General features: G+C 39.2%; 3 protein-coding genes across 4 annotated transcripts in view; 1 reads left to right on the top strand and 2 right to left on the bottom strand.

Annotated features, from left to right (window-relative positions):
* Nucleotides 1-1,447: 1,447 nt before the first annotated feature.
* LOC138037942 (ankyrin repeat and LEM domain-containing protein 1-like) lies at nucleotides 1,448-14,650 on the bottom strand. Of its 2 annotated transcripts, none has more exons than XM_068883774.1 (8): nucleotides 14,284-14,650; nucleotides 11,544-12,110; nucleotides 10,718-10,797; nucleotides 9,851-10,110; nucleotides 8,498-8,628; nucleotides 5,731-5,917; nucleotides 5,109-5,238; nucleotides 1,448-3,393 (listed from the first exon to the last, which is right to left on the bottom strand). In XM_068883774.1, the coding sequence occupies exons 1-8, from the start codon at nucleotides 14,325-14,327 to the stop codon at nucleotides 3,218-3,220; spliced, it is 1,575 nt and encodes a 524-aa protein (XP_068739875.1). In that variant the 5' UTR covers nucleotides 14,328-14,650; the 3' UTR covers nucleotides 1,448-3,217. The 2 variants fall into 2 exon arrangements, with proteins under 2 accessions (XP_068739875.1, XP_068739876.1); XM_068883775.1 differs by having other exon boundaries at nucleotides 1,448-3,117.
* A 1,124-nt stretch (nucleotides 14,651-15,774) lies between these two features.
* On the bottom strand, nucleotides 15,775-22,108 carry LOC138019785 (uncharacterized protein C9orf85 homolog). Its single transcript, XM_068866678.1, has 4 exons — nucleotides 21,747-22,108; nucleotides 19,424-19,537; nucleotides 18,363-18,445; nucleotides 15,775-16,625 (listed from the first exon to the last, which is right to left on the bottom strand). The coding sequence occupies exons 1-4, from the start codon at nucleotides 21,950-21,952 to the stop codon at nucleotides 16,456-16,458; spliced, it is 573 nt and encodes a 190-aa protein (XP_068722779.1). The 5' UTR covers nucleotides 21,953-22,108; the 3' UTR covers nucleotides 15,775-16,455.
* A 94-nt stretch (nucleotides 22,109-22,202) lies between these two features.
* LOC138019772 (shieldin complex subunit 2-like) overlaps nucleotides 22,203-25,467 on the top strand; it is a 5,292-nt gene continuing 2,027 nt past the window's right edge. The window contains exons 1-3 of the mRNA XM_068866651.1: nucleotides 22,203-22,315; nucleotides 22,558-23,781; nucleotides 25,428-25,467. The exon at nucleotides 25,428-25,467 is cut by the window's right edge and continues 2,027 nt beyond it. Of these exons, the coding sequence (XP_068722752.1) occupies nucleotides 22,222-22,315; nucleotides 22,558-23,781; nucleotides 25,428-25,467 (1,358 nt within the window). The 5' untranslated portion in view covers nucleotides 22,203-22,221. The remainder of the gene's footprint in view (nucleotides 22,316-22,557; nucleotides 23,782-25,427) is intronic.

Genomic DNA, 25,467 nt, shown 5'->3' with positions numbered 1-25,467 from the left:
TCCTCGAGTAGCGAAAAGCGTGACGCTTTCTTTCATTTTATTCCCAAATAAATATTTCTTTAACTTGCATTTTCTCACTTTATTATTGCCTTTTCTGTCCGACTAGTTGGGTAATACTAAAACAATTAGACCATTCGCCCTCAAGGGCCACGGCTTCGCCTCATGGGCTATTGACCCGTAGCCCTTGCGGGCTACGGGTGTAATTGTTAAATAGTTACTCTATTCTGTGCGGTACCCGAGGTAGTACCCCTGGTTTGGCTTTTTGTTTAAGGGCCGACTGTCTTCCAGGAAAATTGACCTCAGATAGTGTTGACAGTTCTCACGATAAGATGCTTAGGGTAGCTTAACTCTTCAAGGTGGGCTTTGAATGTTTTGGCTAGAAATGTTTTGAATGAGAGTAAAGATTTTCCATTCCGTTTAACATCTTCTGTTATATGTACCATCAATAAGAATTTGCAAATCCCACAGACTTTTGCTGAAAGCTCTCGTAAGCGACCAACCTTTATTGTTTATAATTTTGGTCGCTTGCGAGAGCCCATTCTTATAAGCGAGCAGCCCTAGTTGCAACCACTTTTTCGAATTCCCTGGGTGGTCGCTTACGAGAGAGGTATGCTGGACGTATCAGTTACCTCGATTCTCCTGGAGGTCAGTGGTAGAACATCCGACTTGATAATTGAGCGGCAAGAGCTGGTTTGATTCCGCTTTAAAAGGAACTCGGATTCCTTCCGAGTATGCACGAGCCATCAATGATCTAGAAATTTCTTAATTCTTTGATGGCACTCACGTGATAAGACGGCCATGTTGGTGCCAAAACAATAGAAAAATGTAGCTCGAGTTTTGCATAATAATAGAGTCAAATTTTCGCTATTGTTCCTTCCGCCAAAATGGCCGCTGCGACGTCACATGCAACTTGTTTCCATATCTGAAAGTGCCCTTGGACGTGAGGTGCCTGGGAATGAAATTAAAATCACTGGCATCGGAATGCTAACAGTCAAGCCTAATATTGTTTTAGGCCTGATGTTAGCATTTCTAAGGGGTTTGGGCTTTTTCAACAGTTACATTATAACCTCAGTCTGCATTTTACACTGACCGATTCCAGTGATTTAATTTCATTCCCAGGCACCTCACGTCCAAGGGCACTTTGAGATATGGAAACAAGTCTTAACCGCAATCAAAGAAAACCAGTGTTACGCGCTGAAACCTTAAATATATTTAACCTGTTTTTGAAGAAAAAAAAGCTACATCATCTGGCGCGCGAATGTTTTATAAAACAAGGTAGGGAAGCTCTGACTCAACCCAAAAAGTGCAAATAGCCTAATTTCAGCTTTATAAAAAATATCCCAAAGTTAGGAATTTCTTTTACGGGTTTACGAAACCCCCATGGTTCAGCAAACTCGTGAAACAAGTAAGACACGTAAGAGCATTTGGACACGGGACATAACTGAGAACTCGAAACTCCGATTTATTTACACCTCTTTTTACAATGTTTTTCAATCCTGAACATTTGATCATTATCGAATAAAATCGCACATTCTACATAGTAGCTATGTGTGTAGATTCAATGTTAAAAACCTTGTTTGCTTTATGAAAAGACGTCCTGGCTATTAAGAATTTGCAACCAGGTTGCACGTTAAAGGGGTAGTATCATGGGAATTCGAATCAACAAATTTTTCGAAATAGATTTCACAATATAAAATAAGGTTGAAGAGGAACGACGTTTCGATCGTTCGACAGTCATCGTCAAGCTCAGGATGTTTTCGTGCTTTCAGTATCTCATTAGCCTATAAACATATGCAGCAAAAATTTTTCATGAGCTTGAAGATGACCGTCGCACGGTCTAAAAGTCGCTCCTTTTTAACGTTAATTTTTATTGTGAAATCAAGGGAATTTCTCCATTTATTTTGACCTCAAACTTACTAACTCAATTTTCAGCGACCTTTTCATTCTTAAATTGCTTCTGGATCACCGCAGTGAGATAAAAATCGATTAAATTTAAAAGAAAAATGAGCCACACTAGGTTATTACGGAGTCCATCTAAGGTGCAAGGGGAGTACTTGATAACGTCGGTCAGACGTTTAAAGTTGGCATTCATTTAAATGATGGCTATGCGTAACCAAAAACAATTTAGAATGGTTTTTGTGAGCTAAATTTTGGCCGTTAATTTCCATTTGTTATCGGTAAACAGGTATCCGCTGTTTTCCAGATTTTTACTAACAATCCCATGACACTGCCCCTTTAACTAACGGAGGACACTTTTTTTACACTTTATTTAATCGATGTTTTTCACTGCACAGAAACACGAATTATTTTCCGGTTTGAGTGGTTTGAGAAAAGTAATTATTCCAAACAAAGCCGTTATTTTTCAAACCAGAACAATCTGTTTTCATGCGCGACCTATTTTATACACGGTTACGTTGTTGGAAGTTGGATTTTGCTAATCCTGCCAAAAATAACCCAGCCCAGTTTTTAGGCTGCTTGAAGACTTCCCGGGAAGGCTCACTGGCCAGCGTAAGAGGGGAAGCCAGCTAGGACATAAAGTACCAGGATTGGTCTTCAGTTTACGGTAAAGAAGATCATTATTTAATCTTCCTACGAACTCTGCTCCCACTCATCTCGTTCCCAGATTCCTCGGATACTTAGAAACAAAACTGGTAAGATTTTTAGTTGACTTATTGCAACAGTTTCTTTTGTTTTATGGCAAGTATCAAATCACAACAGTTTGCACATGAAAATAATTGTTTCATTACCTATTTTTGCACTGGAATTTCTGGAAAGAAAGTTAACTAAACTAAAAAAACCTCCGCGTTAAAAACTTCCCTTAAAGGGCCAAGATGAAAATCGATTCTCTGAATCTACAAAAAATATATATATTCAAAACGCCCAGCGCCGGAAATAGTCATTGTAACCCTTAAACTAATTTAGAGGAAGCTATTAATACTTATAAATACAATTGTGACTATTGCAAAATGAGATAATTTTCACTTCCAGAAAACAGTGTCTCGCATGAAAGTTCCAAGCACGACACAATCTTGATAGTTGACGTGATGATTAGGGTGGCCACAGCTCTGCTAAAAACCCGCACATTTTGATCCTCGAACATGATTTTCAAGCCTCAGTCTATAAGAGGGTAACCGACGCTGTTATCTCTTGCAATACTCGGCATCCAGTATAAAAAAAGAAATGATACAAACAGTTTCCCTTTTATGCTTCAGATCTCCTAAGATGAATGGACTCTCAAGTCATTGGGTCTCAATTGTCTTTCGCCTTCATTCAAAAGAATCTTGAGCGCTCGTTTTAAAAGGTAGACTCCCATTTCTCTTCTTTTTTTCTGGTTCCATGAAGCCGCTCTTCCGTAATAGTCCCCCCTCTTTTTATTTGTCAGGCACAATAGCCCTGTTTAAGACAAAGAACACCGGTATATATTGCGCAGGCTAAAGACAGAGTCGGACACCGTGCAGGCAATTACAGCTTTCTCAACCGTAAAGTTGTTTCGTGTAAATCAAATCTGCAATTATGTTAGTAACATCAAAAGCCAAGAGAGTTCACATTGCCGAAGTTTATCCCAGTTTCGGTAGCGTAAAACGACTTTAAGGTGTTATTTATCGCGCCCTAATTTGAGCAAGGGTGGACGCGGAAGTCGATGCCATGTAAACGCCGAATGAAGTGTGTAAGTCATACTGGTTTGTAGTATTGGTGCCAGTTTTCAAGTTTAACACCCCTCTTTGAGCAAGTAGTGCTATTTTACCGGACCGAGCAATTTGCTACTCTCCCAAAGAGGTCTGTATACATTATCCGTACATCAGTGTTAGGAAAAAAACGGTGTAGAGAAGGATTTCTTGTTTAAAGGCAACCTCCACTTCAACAAAAAGTAACTTTCAACCGCTGTTTTTTTTCAAACAAAGCATTGGCAACCGAAATTAATGAATATTAGAATCGCTTATTTTTGTTTTCAATTTCCCCGAGTTACGGTTGCCTAATTGATATTACACGAAAGCTCCGTGTCAGAACAACAGATCTAGAATAACAAGACAACCGCAACACTTCACTGAAGTGTTGCAGTGTTGTTCACATGAAGTGAAGCAATTATTGAAGATATCCAGATGACGATGCCCGGTAAATTTGAAATCGAAAAAAAGTGATTTTATAATTCACTTTTTGTAAAAAATATCTTGAACAAATTTGATTGAATACTGTAACGTGACCTCCGCCACGGTTTAAAGTTATTCTTTAGTAGGTGTGGGGAACCACGCCTTAAACCAGGTCCGGCCCCAGTTGTTCAAACGATGGATAGCGCTATCCGCCAGATAAATCACTTTATTATATCTCTCAGATAGTACGCGTGCTGTAATTGGCTAAATTAGTGGGCCGTATTCTACAGTACGGCCCGCTGTACAGCCCGTTGTACAGCCCGCTAAATTTAAATTTTCGACAAAACATCATCTAGCGAGTTTTTCATGTCATTTCTGTTGCATAAACTTGTACTGAAAACTGTTTGAATCTTGCAAGCAACTATTTCAAACTTAACAGCCAAGAAGATTTAGTTTTTGGGATTTTGGCACGGCATTCTTTGTGGCAGTTGAACCGGCCTTCCGCTTCACTTTGACTAAATTCCTTGCCCGCACGCCGGTTAACCTCAGAGATATAATAAATATCTTACTAACCTCGTTTTCTCGGTCCGTACTGTAAGTTACGGATCCTCGTTTTTTCCCGTTGATTTATGGCCCGCGCTTCGCGCGTGGGCCATAAATCAACGGGAAAAAACTCGGTCCGTAACTTACAGTACGGACCTCGAACTCGGTTAGTAAGAGGTATATCCACTGGACAACTCAATGGGTTTTGCTATTGTTTATCCGCTGGATAGTGATTCATCCGGTGGGTAGCGCTATCAATCGTTTGAACAAATGGGACCAGAGGTCGAGAATCCTGCATACGCGCTTTAACTGCACTACACAAACACGCTTCCAACTTGCTCATATCTGCTGTCTCTGACATGTAAAATACCGTATCCATAAGAAAATCATACATACGAGCAGGGCTCAGCGAAGAGTATGGTTTACACCAGACGTGTCAAAACGTGTTACGACCAAATTGGCTTAATATGAACTTACCAAGCGCGTCGATCATGCACGCTTCGCGAGTGTACGCCTCCACGGGGATTACACTCTGAAAGATGTGAAGAGACACAACGCCAAGCCCTGCCGCCCAAATGTCTTTTATCTGCTGGATTTTAGGGTTATGCTGTTCAAAAAAGGAAACAAGAAGATACCACTTGCAAAAGTTTTCAGTAACAAGTAAGGCGGATCAAAGAAAAATATTAATGTTGGTTTTTGGTGGGAGTAGCCGGCGAAAACCTCTCCGAACAGAGCAGAGAACCAACAAACTCAACCTGGCCCACAAGTCCTCAGGTTGACCAGGGTGACAGCTTGTTTCCTATCAATCTAGCTGGGAGCTCGTCAATTGTGAGTTCAAGTTACATCCCCGCCAACAGAGGTGAATTATAGGACTGATTTTAGTATATAAGGAATACATAGATTCAAACTAAACCATTACGGTTAAACAAGGCGCTTTGAAACATAAGCAACTTTCTGTAATTGCGTACATGTAGGTAACATACTCTTCCCTATGAAATGCAATTTGTCAAAAAAAGCAAACATTGTGTACTGAAACGTCATGTCTAAAAGAGCATTAACCTGCTTAGTCTTTAGGAATGCAGACATTATTCCGGCTCACCTTGGAAGACTGCAGGGCTTCATTGAGATGCGCATAAGGTCGCGATCTTTTGCCTTTACCCACGTAAAATATCGACATAACAAAGACTCTGAAAACGTCATCCGATTGCATCTTTTTAGCTCTGACTGGCAAGTTCTGCGTCACCCGAGGATCAATCAACAGATAGTTGAAAGAAGACTTTTCAGTTCTTAGAAAAGAAAAAGAAATAAGCACACGAATTTAAAAACTCACAACACCAATTCATGAGTTTGCGCAATGTCAAATAACAGTGACTCCTACCAGGTTTTGCTGTTAAGTTAGTATCTTAACTACTCACACGAACGGAGACCGAGTGCAAGAAAGTAGGCATGCAGCTTAACCCAAATAAGAGGGAGATTATCATGTACAACTCGAGCGACCGTATTCTCCAATCAAAACCACGGAAGGAAAAAAACTGAGAGAAGTTCAGGATTTTAATTATTTATGGTCTCTCATTGCCTCTACAGAGAATGACGTAAAAGAAAGAAACGGCAAGGCCTAGAAGGTGCTCAACTACCCCTACACCCGAAGACCTGTACACTGTAGCAGAAAAGCTCCATGCAGAGTCAAAGGAAATCAACATGGTTTCACTCATGGCCGCTTTACCGTGACTGTCCTTGTACACATAACGCAAGCTTAGTTAAATGACTCCGACAACACAACAGAGGAGAAAAGGCCGTCCATTCCCTATTTAATGAATTCAGCAAGGCCTTTGATCTAGTTGACCACTCAACTTTATTATCAAAGTTTAAAGGCAGGAACATGAACAAGTCTTTGTGGCAGTGGATACAAAGCTTTCGGTGTACTATCAACAACAAAAACAAACAAAAAGAACCTGGCCAAACACGGGCCTGCCCGGCAGGTGTGCCACAGGGATCTGTCATTCCCCCTTTATTGTTCGGTACGTTTATCGATGATTCCGATGACTCTATACCTGTAAAGATGTGTAAGTACGCTGTCGACTGCACAGCATCCGAAAGTATAGCAAATGGCTAATTATCAAATATGCAGAAGGTGCTTGAAGGACTTCAGAAATGGGCGACTACGAACAACATGCTATTTTAATCGAAGGAAGAAAAAGGATATGTGGATCTCGTTCTGCAAAAACTCTATTGAGCCGAACCTTCCGCGAATAAATGATTTGTGCTTGGAGAGGGTGTCAAAGTTTAAGTTATTAGGGGTATGGTAACAAGACAACCTACCCTGGAATTACCATGTTGAACAGATAGTAAAGAAAGCCAGAAAGAGGTTGTATCATTTGAGAGAATGTAGGAAAGGAAACCTACCTACACAGGTGGGCATTACAATATCTTGTACCAAGATACGCTCACTTCTCGAATATGCGTCCCCAGTGTGCGGTGGTCTGCCGACTTTCTTTGCAGAAGAGTCACAGTCTATACAAAACAGGTGCTTAGATATCATAGGGATACCAATAACATCGCCTCCAACATTAGAGGAAAGACGCTAAGTGGCGACAAAGCGTGAATTAGAAAGAATTGTGAATGATGTTAACCATCCAAACAAGCCAATCACCGGCCACGGCAATAACTTAAGGTCCAAACCAGGTTCAGTAGCGATACCAAAATCAGGAACGCAAAGACTCACTAATTCGTTCTAAGTAAGAGCTGCAAGACTCCTTCATTAACGATTTGCACATTTTTACTTACCTTTACTTGTAATTTACTTAACAGCAGTTCACAGTACAATATGTATTTTCCCTTTTAATTCATGTAAATCCATTGTATAGAGGTTTTGCACGGCAGCCATGTTGCATGGCAGGAACAATAGATTAGTTTTCCTATGGGAATAAATGTTCTTTCTAATGCAAAACATTTCCATTGTTCCTGCCATGCAACATGGCTGCCGTGCAAAACCTCTATATTATGTTATTTTAAAGATAGATAGATAAAGCTTATTATTATTGAGCAGATCTGGAGTTCTAATATGTCCAGCCTGGGGCCCGTTTCTCGAACGTCCCGATAACTTTTCAGGCCCGAAAAGTCATGTGTGAAACTGCCAACCACTTGTTTTGGAAAGCTGATCTTTTAACATATTTTTAAGATAACAACGAAATAAATTACTGTGAAGTTTGACGACTTAAATCTTCTCCGTTCTTGAGATATAAAGGGAATTGTGTCACCCGAAAATGGCCCGTAAAGTTTCGGGACGTTCGAGAAACGGGCCCCAGGAGCGTAAACCTGTCATTCTTCAAAGCCACTCCAGAGTGTGTTCTTCTTCATGGTAGTGAAACCTGGACCGGGCCTACCCTTACCTCTACCCTCACCAAGTCATTAAATGGTTCTCACATTCGCATGTTGCAGGTGGCCTTGAATGTTTCCCGGCAAAGTCACACTTCCAATGAAGAACTTTATGGAGATTTGCCGAGAGTTGAAGATAAAGTAGCACTGAACAAGAAAGATGAGGATTGCTGGGCACTTTCAAAAAACATCCTTACCTCATAGTATTACACAAACTCGTCCTTTGGGAGCCAAACCACGGCCATAGAAGTAGATGACGACCAAAATAAACATTAATTAACATCTGAAAGCTAGACGCTGATGTAGACTCTATCCTGGAGTTAGAGGCACTGACGCATGATCAATGAGTTTGGAACAATCATCAAGGCTCGGCTTTGGTCGACTTAGTGGTAGTAGTAGTAGTAGTATCTAAAAACAATTCCTAGCGCCTGAGGCGTTGCAAATCATGCATCAAGATTTGGAACTCTGGACATTCTAAGTTAACTACTCACCCCTCCCTCCAGTTGTTTTTCAGGTCGAACTCGTGACACATGGACTCCTCCGCTGCAAACAAGTCAGGAGTCTGAGCCCGTCCCTCCAAGTGCTTGCGGATTTCCGGCAAGAAATTGTGATATTGCGAGTCCTATAAAACAGTAATATTGATTTTACTTCCTTTTCATCTTCTTTTTATTTGTTGCACTGCTGCTCATCAGAACGGTTTTCATGTTTTCATAGAACATACACTGAATTTCACAGTTGCCTCAGTGACACATTGCACCCCTTTGTAATTGGCTTTACTTCGGCCAGCTCATAACACCTTATTCCAAAATGGCCGCCGTTTATAGATTCTTTTGTTTTCATTCAAATTAGACCTTGATGCCTCGTTCAAGGCAAAATATTCTTTTGAATTTTTAGCTCAAGAACGAGGCATCAAGGGCTAATTTGAATAAAAACAAAAGAATATTTAAATGACAGCCATTTTGGAATAAGGTCTATGACTGACCGTGTATAGTAGTAGTAGTTCAGTCCTTAGAGCAACGCTGATTGCACCCCTTTGTAATTGGCTTTACTTCGGCCAGCTCATGACTTATCATGTATGGTAGTAGTTTCAGTCCTTAGGGCAACGCTGATTGGTCGTTGGGTGACAATTCTTTGATTGCACCTGTCGTCAAGGCAGCCATGTTGGTGGAAAGAACAATAGCAAAAAAGTCTTTTGGGAATTTGACTCTATTATTATTATGCAAAACTTGAGCTACTTTGTTCTATTGTTTTGGCACCAACATGGCCGCCTTATCATGTGAGTGCAATCAAAGAATTTCCTCCCTGGTCCAAGTCTTTCTCCATCCTCACGAGAGCCCACTGCTATTATTAGACCAAATGGATTACACAGGAACCAAGATGGTGCCTAAAACTTTCACTCCAACAGATATCTTTGTTTAAGTATACGTTATACATGACCAACCAGCCCATCTTGTTACTTGAAATCTTGGACCACTGTCCCAGCCAATGAGAGGTTGACAGAAGTCCAATTGTGACATTCTTGCACATGTTTAAATTCCGCTTTTAGCGTTGACCGAATGTATTTATTTTGAGTCAGAGTGGTTGTTGTTTTTAAGCAAGAGTTGTCACACCAAATATAACACTTTGGCCAAACACAACAGTCACAGATAATCATATCTCAGCAAATCAGAATGTAAACAATACATGCAGCCGGCCGGCGCTAAGCGCAGGAAACGTAAGTGAGTTGTTTTCCCTTCTTTTATTGTATGAGAATTTCCATGATACATAACCCAAAATTTATTTGAAACCAGGCCTAGGATAATGGCCTGATCTTGCCACTGATCCAGCTCAATCATGTAATTTACCTTGGAGTATGTAGTACCACTGTGAAGTCTTGTTAATCTCTTAAGATACACATTTTTGGTAGCAGGTGTTATTGGTCCCGGTATTTCACCACATAATTGAAGTTGCCTCCTTAGCTCCGGTATACTGAGTCCAGCAAACTCTGCTGGAATCACTATTGACTCATCAAGGGATGTTGTGTTCATTGAACATTCTTTCCAGTCGTAGAATATTGTGGTTTCTCCAAAGTCATCACATCCATCAAAGCTCTCGTTTATAAAACCTAGGTAAACAGAAACAATTACAGGCATCAGTTAGGATTGTCTAGGTATCAGCAATTCTAACATGACATGGTGGAGCAATTTCCCAAGATGTCAACTGTTTATTTACTTTAATTACCTCCCCCCCCCCAAAAAAAAAAACAACAACAACAACAAAGGATAATTTGGGAAAAAGAAATCACTGCCATTTTAGACTAGGCAGAGCAAGTGTATATTACCTAATTCTTGTGTAATCTGGCTAACAAGACACAATTTTAAACTCCTTCACTAAGGTGGAAAAGTTTAAAAATCCCTGTCCTTTCCAAAAACTATTCCTGCATTAATTACTTAGCATGGTACCACAGCTGATTTCTGAGGATTTTCTAGATTTTGTGATTTGTATTCCCCTTGGAACCACTGATGACATCATCAGTTTTCATTCAAAAACTTTAAATATCTCTTTCAAAATTGAGAACACCATGTTTCTTTTCTTCAAAAAATCTTTTAAATAAGCCTTAGTTATTTTGCATTTCATAGGCACTATAAAAGACTGGTGCAGTACACTCACTTGTGCTTAACATGTTGGCAACTTAATCAAGAGCCTGTTTGTTCAAACAAAAGAATACCCACCAGAGTGCAAGTCCACTTTGACCTGCTGCTGGCCATCTTGCTCCTTCACAGCATCATCAGTCATTTCAAATTCTTCAAAACTTAAATGTTAGCAAGAAGGACAAAGTTATGCAACCAAACCATGAGTTTACTACGGTATGTACTAGTCTCTGCATGTAAGAAAAATTTAATGTAGTAATTTTGTAACCACAGCAATTGTGTATACTGGTATTATCTCACTGCATCTCATTTGAAAGGCAAGAATACTGGTATTGTTGTTTTGTAAGCCTTGTAAGTGCTATTGAAAGGAGAAATTCACTACTTTCTTCAAAATTTAAACTGTGTTTTTTAAGACAAGATTCACTTTTGGGTTATAGATAATTTACTTTTATTGCATTAGCCATCTACAAATACCCAAGCAGGTATCATTTTCTATTTGGTGAGGATTTGTCATCACTTTCTCCTTGTTTCCATCAATTACCGGTAGTCACAGTGTAACATTAGTTTGTAATAAACCTCCTGTCAAAACAGAGTAACTTTTTCTCCAAATGAATGCTCAAAGTATGGTGAATGACTGTGAAACAGAAGGAAAAGAATATTGACACTCCTCAAGAGACAACCAGAAGTATACGAAAACTAGCTGTGCTAATTCCACAAAATGGGACAAACAAAACCAGATGAACTAATGGTACTCTACTTCAGTCTCAAACACAAAAAAAATGCTTGAGAAAAGTATGATTGAACTCAAATTAATAATTCTTCCTGAAAAAAAGTGTATTTTTGATTACTTAATTTATGTTTTCACAACGTTAAAACACAGCTTGTGTTTTAAGATGAAAATCTTTACCTGTCATTAGTAAAATTGAGGCTATTTAATCCATCTGCGACAGTGGTTTCAAAGTCAGTCGGACAATGTTTGACATTCCAAGGATGAATCTTTGGAAATGTCACAACTGTGTTATCAAGTACACTGTCATTCCCTTCACCAACAGCTGTATAAAACGAGTCTGTGAATTCACTGTCCAGTGATGTCTCTTCAGCTGGTATGTGTGATTCAACATTGGGTTTGGGGCTCTCTATCTCCAGAAGGAACTTAATACATTCAGTAGCATTGTTTTCACTTGACAGGCAAGCAAAGTCTAATGCATCATTCCCCTCATTGTCTTTCTCATTTATATCACCTCCATGAATTGTTAAAACTCTAAGGTTTTGTATTCTACCCCATAAAGCAGCAACATGGACCGGCGTAAGTCCCTCCCAAGATTTAATATTAGGATTGGAGTGCTCAATACAAGATTCTAAGAAGTTGGTGGCTCCTTGGTTGTCCTTGCCAGCTACAAGATGCAGTGCACTGATACCATCTCTCATAAGATGATCTGCCTTTGCACCCTTAGATAAAAGATGTCTAGCAAGCCTGAAAAATGGACAAAGGGGCATTTTTGTTATTTTCATAACAGAAAATTTGAGATGAGACATAACACTTGTATAACTGCCCCTAAAAAATTTTTCATGTGGAGCATGCAGTCACCTGAGACAAATTTTACCTTAGGCTGGGTAAAGGGTTTTTTATCTAAATCAGGACATTTTGGAACAAAACGTGTAGATTTAGCAACATCATTATTTAATAGTGCACTCGGGTTTGTTTGCAGTAATGCCATGGTAGGTGTATCCATATGGGAGGATACAGAGGGGATTTTTTTCTAAAACTTTTCACTAAATGTGATGATGATGATGATAATGATGATGATGATGGTCATAGCACAACCCACCTATACAAAGAAAATAAGCATTAATGTTACAGTAAAGACTATTTAAGTTTCAAGCTAATTAAATACTCTTTCATTTGTCATTTAAGAGTAGAATGGATCAACCAAAACAAAGACAAAGATTTGTATAGCAACTTGCATGTCTATGATAATATTCATTACTAGAAGGCAACATTGTCACGCAGTATCATTCAGTACAATATAAAGGTGGAGGAACAGGAATCAATGCAGGGTGTAATGTACGCATAAGAAATTAGCTCTAGACATTGACTGACTGAAACTGAAAATTTTTCACATTCTGCCAGGAACCCATTGATTCCTGGGAGTGAGACTTGACAGATGTTACTCTGTCTAACTTCAGACGATTTTACTCGACAACTGGGTGGGGTCATTGGGTTAATTGTCACCCATACTATCTAATAAACAGCAGCTCACCATTCTCAAAAAAGGTTTGGTTAAAGTACAGATCCATTTAATCTTACGCTTTGTTCTGTGGTATCAGTTAATCTTTTTCTTTAACCCACTCACTCCTCACTTGTGCCACTATTGACAAGTAAAATACAGGGGGTGACAACTCTAACAAATGCTGTTTGAGCAATACTAGGTCTTAACTTAAATCATCCCAGAAATTTGGATCATTCTCCCGAATTTTTAACATACATGCCCGGAAATTTTTAGAATTCCCGGCATATATTAGAAGATTTCATGCCTAACTTACCGAGGTTAACCTAAATAAAAATGTGAAATAAAATTTCCTTCGATGTCCCGATTTTACCTGCAATGTCCCGGAATTATCGCATGTTTCCCAGACAAATTTCCAAGTGTCCCGATTCCCGGAGAAATCTCCAGATTCCTGGAACAATTTTGGCTTTGTCCCGAAATAGTGATTCTTTGAGTTGTCATCCCCCGTATTAAAATCATCTGGCGTTAGAGTAAAATCTACAAGCCTCATTCTCAGTGGGCACAGGGTTAAACATCAATTTCCAACAAATGTGACTCCACAAGTTATCAAACAAGCCACTCTTAAATTTCATGCTGCCTTTTGCCCTCACAAAGCAAGGAGGATGCAGTGACAAGAGAACTTAGAACTGCTAAAATTTTGAAAGTGCGCAAAGAGATATAGCGTTGACATGTTTTGCTCCAGTTTTCCTCCCTCAGCAAAAATCAACTGGCATTTGAGTACCACCAGGGTAACACCATAAATTAGGGCAACCTCTGGTGACTCCTTGTCATTAATTCATGCAGGTGTTACTGGTTGGTTAGCAGGGAATTACCGTATTATTACCATTAGATTCTTGAAGTAGCGTAGTTAGGGGTTGTGGTAACCTTTAAATTTCGCTATCATTTGCATCTTTTGGTCAAATTTAACAACCTGAAACATGTTCCAGCAAACTGTTTAGATAACAAGAACAAAAATTTAGGAAAGTTGGAATAATCTTGACATTGGTTTGTAAACTATAAATCTTATTATCGTTTAATCAAAATTGTTACACCTGGGAAGTGATATCATGGAGGAAATATCCTGATATCAAAGAATAAAATTATGGGAGAAACCAGGGCATTGGTCTCAAATATTTGCTTTAAAAGAACAGGTAAGCTTACGCTCATGTGAAAAGGAATGAAAAAAGTGCTCTTGAATGAGAAGAAACACGGTGTCTACACTTGCAGACTGCAGATGGCAGACTAACCCTAAATCACAGTTATTGAAAGCTAACCGTTTTAAAATTGGTGCTTAGACTTAAATACTGTTTATCGGCGTTATTTGTAGGCAGTCTGCAGTTGTCATACACCTGGCCTGAAGAAACGTAACAGATCGCTCACCCGTAATTTTCATCTTCGATGGCTGAAAATAAATCCTCATCCATAAAAAGCTAAAACTCTAAGATCGTATGATAAAATGAAGAACTAAAATCGATAAAAGAGGATAAAAAAACCACGAACAATTAAAAGGAAAAGCGAGATGAGCTGCAGGGAGAACCAAGGTGGATGAGAGAAGTCATTGAAAATTGGCGCCCAGAGTTCCCATGATTCCTTGAGGACTAAGCTTGTCACGCAAGTCAAGAAATTTCTTAAGAGTGGATTGGGCCTTGAACAGGTTAACTTCCGGTTAGGGTTTCAAAAATAATCAGTTATAATGTCTTGTTCTGCATACATTTAAATTTGGTGTAAATAATCTTGAGTTACAACAATACGGAAGATCACGTAACAGGGACGAACAAGCGAAGCCGAACAAAGCGAACAAAACAATACCTAATTAGCAAGGCCTAATCAGAATAACAATGATTCTTTTGTCCTCCGTCCTTTTAAGTGCAGTTTCCATATAAAAGTCTACCCAAGATTTTATTATTTTGCACTATTTATCACAATTTACAGAGCAGTTGACAAAAAAATTCTTTGTATCCAGCAATTTATAAAATTTTTTTATAAAAAAGGTTATGAAAAAAGCGAGAGAACAGGCTGCCCGTAATAACCACAGAGAGCTAGAAAGATAGGGCAGCCATACTTAATTATGATAGGAGCCCATGACAGCTATGGGTTCCTGATTATCATTACAAGGGTCAGGTAATACACATGCGCGCGCACACAGCTACACAAAACACAATATGAAGAAACGAGGAAACAGCATAAGCTAGCATACAAGAAAGCTAAGGATGGCAGATCTAAACAACGCAATCAGTACCTCAGTTCAAGAATTGACTTTGGCTTTTTCTTAAGCGGACAAAGCCGTGGTGCTGGGCTAGCGTAGAGGTGAGAGCACTTGCCTCCCCTTCCCCCTTCCCCCCCCCCCCCCCCCATCTTGCCGAAGTTGGATTCCCAGACTCGATGTCACGTGTGGATTGACCGTTGGGTTTGTTGGTTCTCTACTCTGCTCCGAGAGGTTTTTCTCCGGCTACTCCGGTTTTCCCCTCTTCTCGAAAGCCAACATTTCACTTAATTTGCGTTAATTTTAGTGCTCCAGCACTAGCAGACCTCATATGGCGTAAGTGGTCAACCCAAAATAGAAGAAATCAAGCAGCTTGTTGCTTTTAGTGAATACCAAGACAAGCCAATGAACCGCCGCCTACTATTTCAACAAACCAAGCTTAATCCAGCCTGAGATGCAAGGTATGCCAAGTGAGCATCTCTTTTAGAAGCAATCTTGTCAACAATTCGATCGGATAAATTGAATTGAATTTTTTCGTTGATTTAACGACAGCACAGCGGTAAGATAAACGGGGTAATTTTATTAGGAGGTTACCTTGGGCGTATTTATAGACTAAATTATCCAGTTATTATAAAAGTCATTACGGAAGGAGGAACATTCTCTGGATGGCGGGCCTTACAATCCGTACGTAACAATTTTTATTTGAAAGAATTCTGCGAGCACACTTTACATAGGGAAATGAAGGACAGGGATGAACTTAAATTACCCTCAAATACAAACAAGTGTGGCACATTTGTCTCAAAATGCTTCCTTTTGCCTCGCTCATCGCTGCCTCTCCCCTGCAAAAAGTGTACTTCACGAATTTTCAATAGATTATTGGCTATTGAATATTTCCTACACCTGTGCCCTTTTTGAAAAAATACCTATATAGGATTAGACCAAAACAGGGAATTCTTTCCTCTCCATTTCCTTGCTGATCCCACGTCTATTTTGCGTCTTTTCCACTGAGTTACCTCTAAAATCACTTGCGCAAAAACCTTCTAAAACAGTTGGAGGTTTGCCTTTCATGATGGCGAAAATCGACTGAAGTGTAGGCCGGTTGAATGGCTTTTAACGGGAAACAAGCAACATTCTCGTTCGAGTCTAGGGTCTGTGAATTGCGAACTATGATTTGTTATGTAATATCCGCATACCAGACATAGATATCCCTTTATTTCCATCCCTCCTTCGTTGGATTTTCTTCGATAAAATGTCTTGCACTACATAAACAAAACCATGTTACAAGTAAAAACATGGAACCGATAAGACTCTTTGATCTCCCGCACATCTTGTTCCTCGATCACTCGCTGTCACGATCCAGTATCATTATCAATGGATTCAGGTTCTGATAGTTCACCTTCATCGTCACCAGAGGATAAATCTGATACTGTACAACTACTGGTTCCTGAGTGATTTGGTGAAGTGGAATTTTTCAGCTCTCCATCTTGACCCCCTTTTTCAAGATGCCTGAGGAATGTCCCTGAGTAAATAACATATCAAAATCCTTTTCAAACAGTAAGAAACACACCTTGTTATCCTTAAATTTTAACGCAAGCAAGCCTTTCCGCGCTACGATCTGCTTATTCAAAAGAATTGTTGCTCTAGGAAATTTAATATTAACATATTTTGATTTCTTTTTGTACTTCTTATACAGGGTACAGCCACGGTAACATACATTGTATGAACCAATAGACCTTATTGGAGTTGCGCCTGCAGCACATTTTCTTTTGTTTAAAACTACATATAAAAGAGGCTTAGAGGTCAATTCGAGACAAAATGACCCCTTAGCCTCGTTCATGCGGCAAAATCGCTCATAAATCGCATTAAGGGCTATTACTGAAAGTTGTTTAACATGTGGATCAGAGTAAATTGATGACACATACGCACACACGCACCCCAGGGACACCATAGCACTGCGAACTCTGTGCCCTACTCTACGTAAGTGTGTGGGTTCTTTAACTTCCCACATAGATACAAAAGAACAACAAACCAGCCACCAATTATGAAAATTGTCTATTGATTTGAAAATGATGCTAAAAATCCAAGCAAGAAAAGTACGCTTGCAGGTATATTGTTATCACAAACCTAAGGGACTATTGTTAGATACAGTTTGATTATCGAACCATTCCAGGGTTCTTCTTTACATCATGCCTCACAAAACGTGAGGTCTGTATCTCTCAAATACCAGTTAGATAGATAGATAGATAGATAGATAGATAGATTCTTTATCGTAGAGCTGAATTACGTATTTACGTAAAGATTCTAATTGAATGTACAAACTTACAGATTGTTTAGATACCTAAAAGCTAATGATAATGATATCTATAACATTCAAAAACTATAAATGTCTCGTTAAAATGATAACACTAAAAAAAAGATTTATAATTCAAACGGTCAAGTGAAGCTATGATCCTCGCAGTTATGAACGACAATGGGTTCCAATGTTCCCTTGAGGAATGAATCAGCGATGAAATGATATATGAAATGGATCATATATGAACTGCGGATATGAAATCAAGTGAAGCTATGATCCTCGCAGAAAAGAAAATAAATAAAGTCCTGATATATTCAGGACTTCAACGGGGTTTAAACCCGTGACCTCGCGATACCGGTGCGACGTTCTAACCAACTGAGCTATGAAGCCACTCACGTTGGGAGCTGGTCAATCAGCGATGAAATAATATATAAAATGGATCTTTGCTAAGGCGCATAAAGCCATAATAAAGCTATCCTAAATATGTTTGTTTTACAGCACAGCATGCTAAAGGTGCGCGCGTGCCTAAGATTGTACTTTCTCTATATAAAGGTGGCAGTAATTTCGTAAGTTTATGGCCGCTGTCATTAAGTATATTTTCAAGCGTGCGCTTGCAAATACACTCTGATGCTCCGCTACGGTCGGTAGGGTCACTAGTGCTAACGCGTGCTGATATTCCATGCCGAGGCAGATGATTCGCATCGCCCTTTTCTGAGCGCGTTCTAATTCTTGCATTAAGAAAACGGGTGCAGTGTAATCAATAACGGAGCGTACGCAAGTGGTGTAAAATAGACAAAGATCTTTCTGAGAAACTCGGGTTCTTTTAAGCTGGGTAAGAAAATTTTCTTTAACCATGATTTAAAAGAAAGTTGAAATTCGGTTTGAATTTCGTTTTGGTACTTTTTTATTTTGCACTAGTGATTAATCTCGACAGGTGAAAGTTTTCTCAATAGTCAAACATACGTCTTTGTCTCTCTGTCATTGCCTTTATTTCCGGCTGAAGCGTGCTGTCTTCAGAGGCTTTCTCTGCAGAACTTGGTGTCGCCCTGAGAATCAAAGATACATTATTTTATTCTTAGTCAAGTGTGCTTTGCAGACAACTACAGTGTAACACCTTCTTTTCTGAAATGGTACATTTCCTCTAGAACCTGTCAAGAAAAACTACCGGCATTCATTATAATATGCAGTAACTGGTTCACGGTTCAAAGAGAAAGAACTGAAGAATGGTAGAGTGTTTTCTAACTCAAACAATGAACTTTATGATCATCACAATAAGCACATGTGTAGCTCACTTCTAAGTTTCTCTTTGCCTTGCCGGTCTTGATGTGAAACCATTCGGATGAATAAAAGTGATTTGATTGGCAACAAATACACAACTATTATTTTAAACTAAATTTTAATGGTAAGGCATCAAACTCACTCTGAATCAAGGCAAATATTGTTATGACTCCCAGTTTGCTCAAGTACTCCAGTAACTTTCCCCAGCACTGTTTGTCACTGCTGCTCCATTAAAAATGCAAATTTAAACAAACTGCCTTAGAGGGGCTATGTCTCACGTTATTTTTGGGTGTCTGGGAGAAGTCTTTAGTTAATCACGAGTTTAAAACCCGAAATGGTAATGTGGAATTCCTTTAGTGATAAAATTATCATTACATCACAAACAAGATGATTCTGAGCAAAAACGACCTTTATCCAGGCGATTTGTCATAATCTTGGCATTTTTCAAGATTACCCAAATGTAATCCGTTTCAATCTCGTTCAATTGTGTCCCTCCATGCTTTTCTTTCCTTTTGCTGTACTTCTTTTATGTTGTTCAACAGTTTTAAGTGGTAATTACAATGTTTCATTGTAGTTTTTGGGCATTACATCAATTTGCGTGACATAACCCCTTCAACATAGAGAGTTGGCTTCTTTGAACAAATAAAGCCACCACCTTGACTGACCTTAAAAGGAGGTCCAACAAATATAATTTTTGTTCTAAGTTTAACCTTAATAATGAACTTCCACAAATTCATAATTCTTACTTTGCCACTATCTCTTGTACTTGTCCACATTTTTCGCACACTTCCGCAACCTGCGCACATTTGCTGCAAACTGTGTGATAAGCATGTATCACTGTCTTCTGCTGACACCGAACACTGTTAAATGTAATAATAGTATATTATCATGATGCTAGTAAGTGGAGCCAGGGCTCGAGACTAACTTTGTAGCTTACTGTCTTCATGGTTAGTAGCAGGTCGGATCTCACTACCCAAAACTACAGTTGTACTAACCAGTCTTGTCATGTGCAGTTTCACTCACTGGTAATGAGTCAGAGTAGTCGAGCTCAGACATTTCTTGTTATGTCTAAAAATTATCACACAAAAAATTCCCACTTTCGCAAACACTGCTCCCACTTTTATTAAATATTCTCATGTGTTCAATCTCATTGTAGGAGTTTGCTCACTTATTTTTTCTTAATTCTTAAAATTCTGAAAACTTGCCATTCATTAATATTATAAATCACTAGAGAGTGAACAACTAAGAAATTTACATCTACTGTGATTAATTGATAACTGTTTGTCCATACAAATTTACATGTATTTTTTTCACAAGGGCAAAGTTTTCGTGGCCTTGAGTCAAAATTGTTGTGGACCCGCTGCCAAACTTTGCAACTCACACTATTGCACTGGAGTATGGAAAATGCAGAATAAAGTAAATTAAAAATAAACCATCAATAAAATTACTCTTATTAGGAAGTCTGTGGAAAGGCTTGTCCTTTTATTATAAATTGGGCTTTTTCAGGTTCAATGTTAAACATGAAAGCACCATTCTACGCATGAAGCACAAATCAGCAAGTTCTAAGTACAGGACCTCTTGGCCTTGTTGTTTACAGTAAATGAAACAAAACCAGTTCCACATGATTTCACATGTGGTCAATCATTTTTCGAAAAAATTGTTCACAACAGGGCGTGGGGAAATTGTAATCCATTTTGGTTTCGTATTTATTTATATTTTTAAACTTATTATTTTTAAGGCAGTTAATTCAGAATCCATGAAATCCACTGACAGTTACTGTTTGTATTAGTTTATATTCTCTCCTTCTGCCTTATTCATCTGAAATAATTTTGTTTTTGTCCAGAACTCCTCTGCGTCACAATTTTTACTAGCCTTAATGGCTACTAGCCAAAACTGAAATTTCACTAGCCTACGGCTTGTTGGCTAACGTTAGTCTCAAGCCCTGGCACCTCAAAGCTAACAAGACCCTACAATAGTTTAGTCTTGTGTGATTAACACTTTGAAGAGGCAGTGCGGCCCAGTGGTTAGCGTGTTTGCCTTGAGATTTGGACTTCACAGGTTCAAGACCTGCCCTGACCAATAGTTAAATTTCATCCTGCTTGTCCCTGTTTCAACTTCTCGGACTGCACTTGTAAATAATCAACTGGTTTATCGACGGCCAGTTGGGGTTCTTAAAAAGGTTGTTGTTGTTGTGTTCTTTTGAGTGTGTCATGACTCAGAGATATTAGCCAATAGTATACTCTAAAATTTGAGTGAAAATAAAGTTTGTATGTGAGTAACCATACAACACTTGACCTTCATATCAATGAACAAAACTTGAGATAACATTGCCGTCAAGGAAAACAGCACCAAATATGAATAAAGGTCACTTCTCAGTGCCACCTATAGACAAACTGCATGTGCTCCTTTCATGATTGATCCCTTCCTGGTCATGGATCACTTTAATTCTTTCTAACTTAACCCTTCCAGTTCTGAGAGTTATGTTACTCTGTCTAACGCCAGTTGATTTTACTCATCAATGGCAGCACTTATGGGATGAATGAGTTAATATTGTGATTTGCTTAGAAGCACTGTTAGTATATACTAAAACAGTGGATAGTGTTGAATGCGTGCTCTGATTTGCTACTGAAACTCCAAATATCCTTTGATATTCACCTCCGAGCAATTTGTGTAGTATTTGTGGCCAAAAATTTTTAGTCGTTGCAGGAATATATGAGCTAAAATCATTCTTTTTCGGGATATATTATCTAACTGTTTTAGTCAACTATTCACCCCAATATCAGTGGCTTGTTGTGTGGCCATCTCCTCTTTGGTAAATAATTGTTAATTAGTTGCACTTTCTGACAATATTTTAATGGTGATCAATAGTTGTTGTGCTCAGAGTCATTGTTTCTTCCATTTCTTCAAAACACTCTCCTCACTACACCCTACTTAGTACCACGAAACCACGAAGAGGGGGGCGGGGGGGGGGGGAGGGGAGGGTTATCCCACATGGCAACGTTAGTCAGGTTAGTAGTAATATAAATTCAAAATTATGAATAAGTTTATAAAGAACTATGATCTACTAACCACTTCTTAGGAGCTGTTAAAGGCTTATATTTCTTGAATTTTTTTCTCCACTCAATAATCTCTCGGCATCGTGCGCACACGCCGGTGACAACCAAACTGTTGATCTGCTTGGTCTTCTTGCTCTTGTCATGGCGATCGTTCTTGAATGCTACCGTATTTTGGTATTTCTGGCCTTTCTTCGTGTTATTCCCTTTCCTTGAACTCATTTATGGTGACTCCTATCCACTGGACTCAGTTGATCTGTAGATCAATCTCCACAAGGTCCCACAGAAGTTGAAAAGGCCAGAGCCCCTCGCTCACTGATCTCAAAAATAGACCTTACTTCACCACCCAAAGGTTCTCGTTACCCTGGAACACTCATTAAGTCGGGACAATATACGTAGTCTTACATAAGGTACTTACCTAGACCAGCGGTCTACGCGTTCCCAACCGCTGGTCTAGGGCAACGAGGGCCTCTGGGAACGAGAAAACCAAAATGGCGGAATTAAAATCCCCGAAAGTTCTGATTTTCGTGGCGCCGATTCTTTGTCCTCAGTGTGTTGAGAAAGAACCAAATACTGTAGATGAAGGTAGCTGGTTTCTCTTAATGATAAGAGCTATTTTGATCTGTGCATGCCAGAACATTCACGTTACAAACATTGAATTTTCTTACAAACGTTGGCCGTGTAGCACTTTATATTTCAACAGAATTAGTAGTAGCCATTAGTAGGGCTAACACTCACATGGTTTACATGGGTACAAAACAGAACTTTACATTACCCTACAATAATTAATTCTATTGAATTTTCTTACATTCATGTTTTCTTACAAGGAGGCGAATCACATGGTCGTAGATGGAAGGAATCAGCCGTGTCTATCAGTGAAAACCGACGTATGTCCGTGAAAAAAAAAACCTCTTTTAATAACAATGAAGACGATTCGACTGACGATAGCAACATAATGCTGGAGTATGAACCTTTAGCAATTCAAGAGTCCGTGCACTTTTACTTGGAGAGTGAGTTTAATAGCACAGAGAGCTCCTCACTGCTTACAGCCCAGTCTTCATTTGGATTTGTGACAGGGTTGCATAATACAACTGATGAAATTGAAAATGATGAAGCCTTACAGAAGGAATTTGATGATGTCAGATGCGCAAGTCAAAGACTTTTTGTTGAACATGGCTCCCCCAGCTCAATTGGCGCTTCGAGTGATGAAGATAGGAAAAGCGTCAAAAGAAAACGTGACAAAGGTTCCAGTTGTGAATGTAAAACTGATGAACATCAGTTAACCATAGAGGATATATACACCCAAGACAAATACCCCTCTAACTTCAGTAATAGCCATAGTCCTGTCACAACAACAGACCGAAGGAAGCAGGTTAAAATCTTAGGGGCTTCCTTCAAGTCTCACAAATCTTCAGACATTGATAAAAAATGTAAGAATTTTGCATTGAATACAATCCCCAAAGTTTTTAATGATTTGACCCCATTCAAAGACTGTGTAACAGAAAACTCTGTGGTAAACATTTTGTTTCTTGTGACACAAGTCAATGAAACTCGTGATGTAAAGATCAAATCTGGTACTAATGCCGGAAGTTTTGTAGCAGTCTCCTCCCTTCTGGTTGCTGACGAATCAAAGTCTGCTTTCAAGTTGACACTGTGGAGAGAGGCTTCAAGTTGGACAGATAAGATATGCATAGGTGATTTTGCTGTTGCAACAGGAGTTAAGGTTGGAAAATGGCGTGAGGAATTCGTTGGGCAAACCACATTTAAGTCTAGCTTCTTTAATCTGCATCAACCAGAAACCATTTTGTCAAATGCTTGTCTTAGATTAGTGTCACAAGAAAGATTCAACAGTATTTTTAGATGGGCAAGGTCAGAGCACCCTTACTTTTTTGCCGTTTCTCGTGTCACAAGAACTGTTGAATTTACTGAAATGGCAAGGTTACGAGACAACACTTTGGTGCACTTCAGAGGGAAGGTTATGAGTGTTCATGGAACTTCTGCTTCAAGTACTTACCGTTTTGGTAATCAGCAGCTGTCCAAGATTACAGTTGGTAAGCTCTTGGTTTTCACTCTATCGATAAGCCTATGTGGATGTCATATGAAATGAAGATTTGGATGTTAGAGAAAGGCCAAAATTCCTTTGTGCGGTGTTGTTCCCTTTCACTCCTCTCTAACCTCTGAAAATGAACCAAAATAACCTATGACAGCCTACTGTCACGCACAAATACAGTACCATACCTAAAAAACCGCTCTCAAGCTTTCAGAACGAGCCAAAACAAATAACACCCTCTGAAATTTACTAGATAGGTACTTGTGTCACCCCATGTTCAGGTTTTTCCTGACTTACGTGATGACATTGTCAAATTGGGGAAGGGAATAGGCAAGATGCCGACCCCTTGCCACAGAGTTTTATACTCAAAGGAGAGCTTAAGCAGTGAAGATTAGAACGAGAATGGCAGAAAACAATAGGTTGAACTTAGTTATACCATATTTTATTCTTCCTCTGTTGAAAAGGCATGCTGTCAAATCCGTCCCAATAGCCACTCCAGTATTCGAAGATATCTTGTTGGTTACATTTCTCAAATAGGGGTACCCAGTAGTCCATAATTGTGGCTGCGTTGCAGTGTGTAATATGGACACCTTTCTGATGCTCAGTTCATTTAACAATTATTTCAGTATGAAATCAGTTTTCAGAGCAGATAGAGCAGTTTTCAATTGAGTGTTTAAAGTAATAAGCGAATTGCATTGGTTTTGCATTACTTTACTCAGTGATTGGTTCGCCATTTTTTCTACCAATCAGAAGTGAAACCGAAAGCAATCATGGCTCGCGCGTGCACATTTTCCCGTGCTTTGTGTCGGCTACGTGTAATTACTTCGAGTTTTGATTGGTTTACTGGATTGTCTCTGTCCTTTTTGATTGGGCAAAGTAATTACTTTGGTTTTGGTTTTACGACACTCAATTGAAACTCATTCTCTGACCAGAGATGCCCCAAATTAGACGCACGCAGATTTCAACAAGCGTCACGAAGTGTCCCCATGGTTTTTTTCCCCAACTTCAACATCACTGGTTTTTCAGAATACAGACAATTTACGAAACAAAGTGTCCCCCAAATGTTGCTTCTCGGGTTAGAATGAACTGCTGCATTTACTCTGACCTAAAATTAACGCCAATCTTTATCCCAACCTTAGAAAAAGGAAGGAAATGCTTAGACTGGGGAGTCATGGCTTAGTGGTTATCAACCGCACCCCCCACCTCTGTGACCCAGGTTCAACTTTGGACTCGTGGTCGTATGTGGGATGAGTTTCAGTCGATCTCGATCTGACTTCGAGGGTTTTTCTCCGGGTACTCCGGTTTTCCTCCCTCATCAAAATCGACTCTTTCAGTTAATAAGATCCGGGCGGATGCCCTCGTATAGGGATAGGCTCTGGTATCTCTCCCTTTCATTGTATTGAATGAATAAAGTTGGTATTATTATTATTATACTTAATAGGGACACTTTGCGTTGGATATCCAAATTGCGATTTCATCAAATTTGTTGCGTTTTGAGACATAAGTGATTTAGAGGGGAGCTTTCATCGTAATTTCTCCTTACGTCCATTTTTTTTTTACATCGGAGAAATGTTTTGATCTGCAATAAAGATAAGAAGATAATGCAATGTTATATTTTTAATATTTTCTTTATCACTTTTCATCCAGTTTTGGCTGAACGACCAGGTGACATGATCAAGCTTTTTCT

This window comes from Montipora capricornis, chromosome 2, assembly GCF_036669925.1.
Source record: "Montipora capricornis isolate CH-2021 chromosome 2, ASM3666992v2, whole genome shotgun sequence".
NCBI classification, from domain to species: Eukaryota; Metazoa; Cnidaria; class Anthozoa; order Scleractinia; family Acroporidae; genus Montipora; species Montipora capricornis.
Note: the sequence above shows the minus strand (reverse complement) of the source record. Positions and strands in the feature narration are given on the sequence as shown.

Coding starts and splice junctions, on each gene's coding strand:
- LOC138037942 (XM_068883774.1), bottom strand. CDS start 14,327: ATGGATGAGGATTTATTTTCAGCCATCGAAGATGAAAATTACGG. Junction 12,111..14,283: donor ATCGAAGATGAAAATTACGG/GTGAGCGATCTG, acceptor TCCATTTTTCAG/GCTTGCTAGACATCTTTTAT. Junction 10,798..11,543: donor CTCAATTTTACTAATGACAG/GTAAAGATTTTC, acceptor CTAACATTTAAG/TTTTGAAGAATTTGAAATGA.
- LOC138019785 (XM_068866678.1), bottom strand. CDS start 21,952: ATGAGTTCAAGGAAAGGGAATAACACGAAGAAAGGCCAGAAATACCAA. Junction 18,446..19,423: donor GTACAAGAGATAGTGGCAAA/GTAAGAATTATG, acceptor TTTGATTCTCAG/GGCGACACCAAGTTCTGCAG. Junction 16,626..18,362: donor AATGACAGAGAGACAAAGAC/GTATGTTTGACT, acceptor TTATTTACTCAG/GGACATTCCTCAGGCATCTT.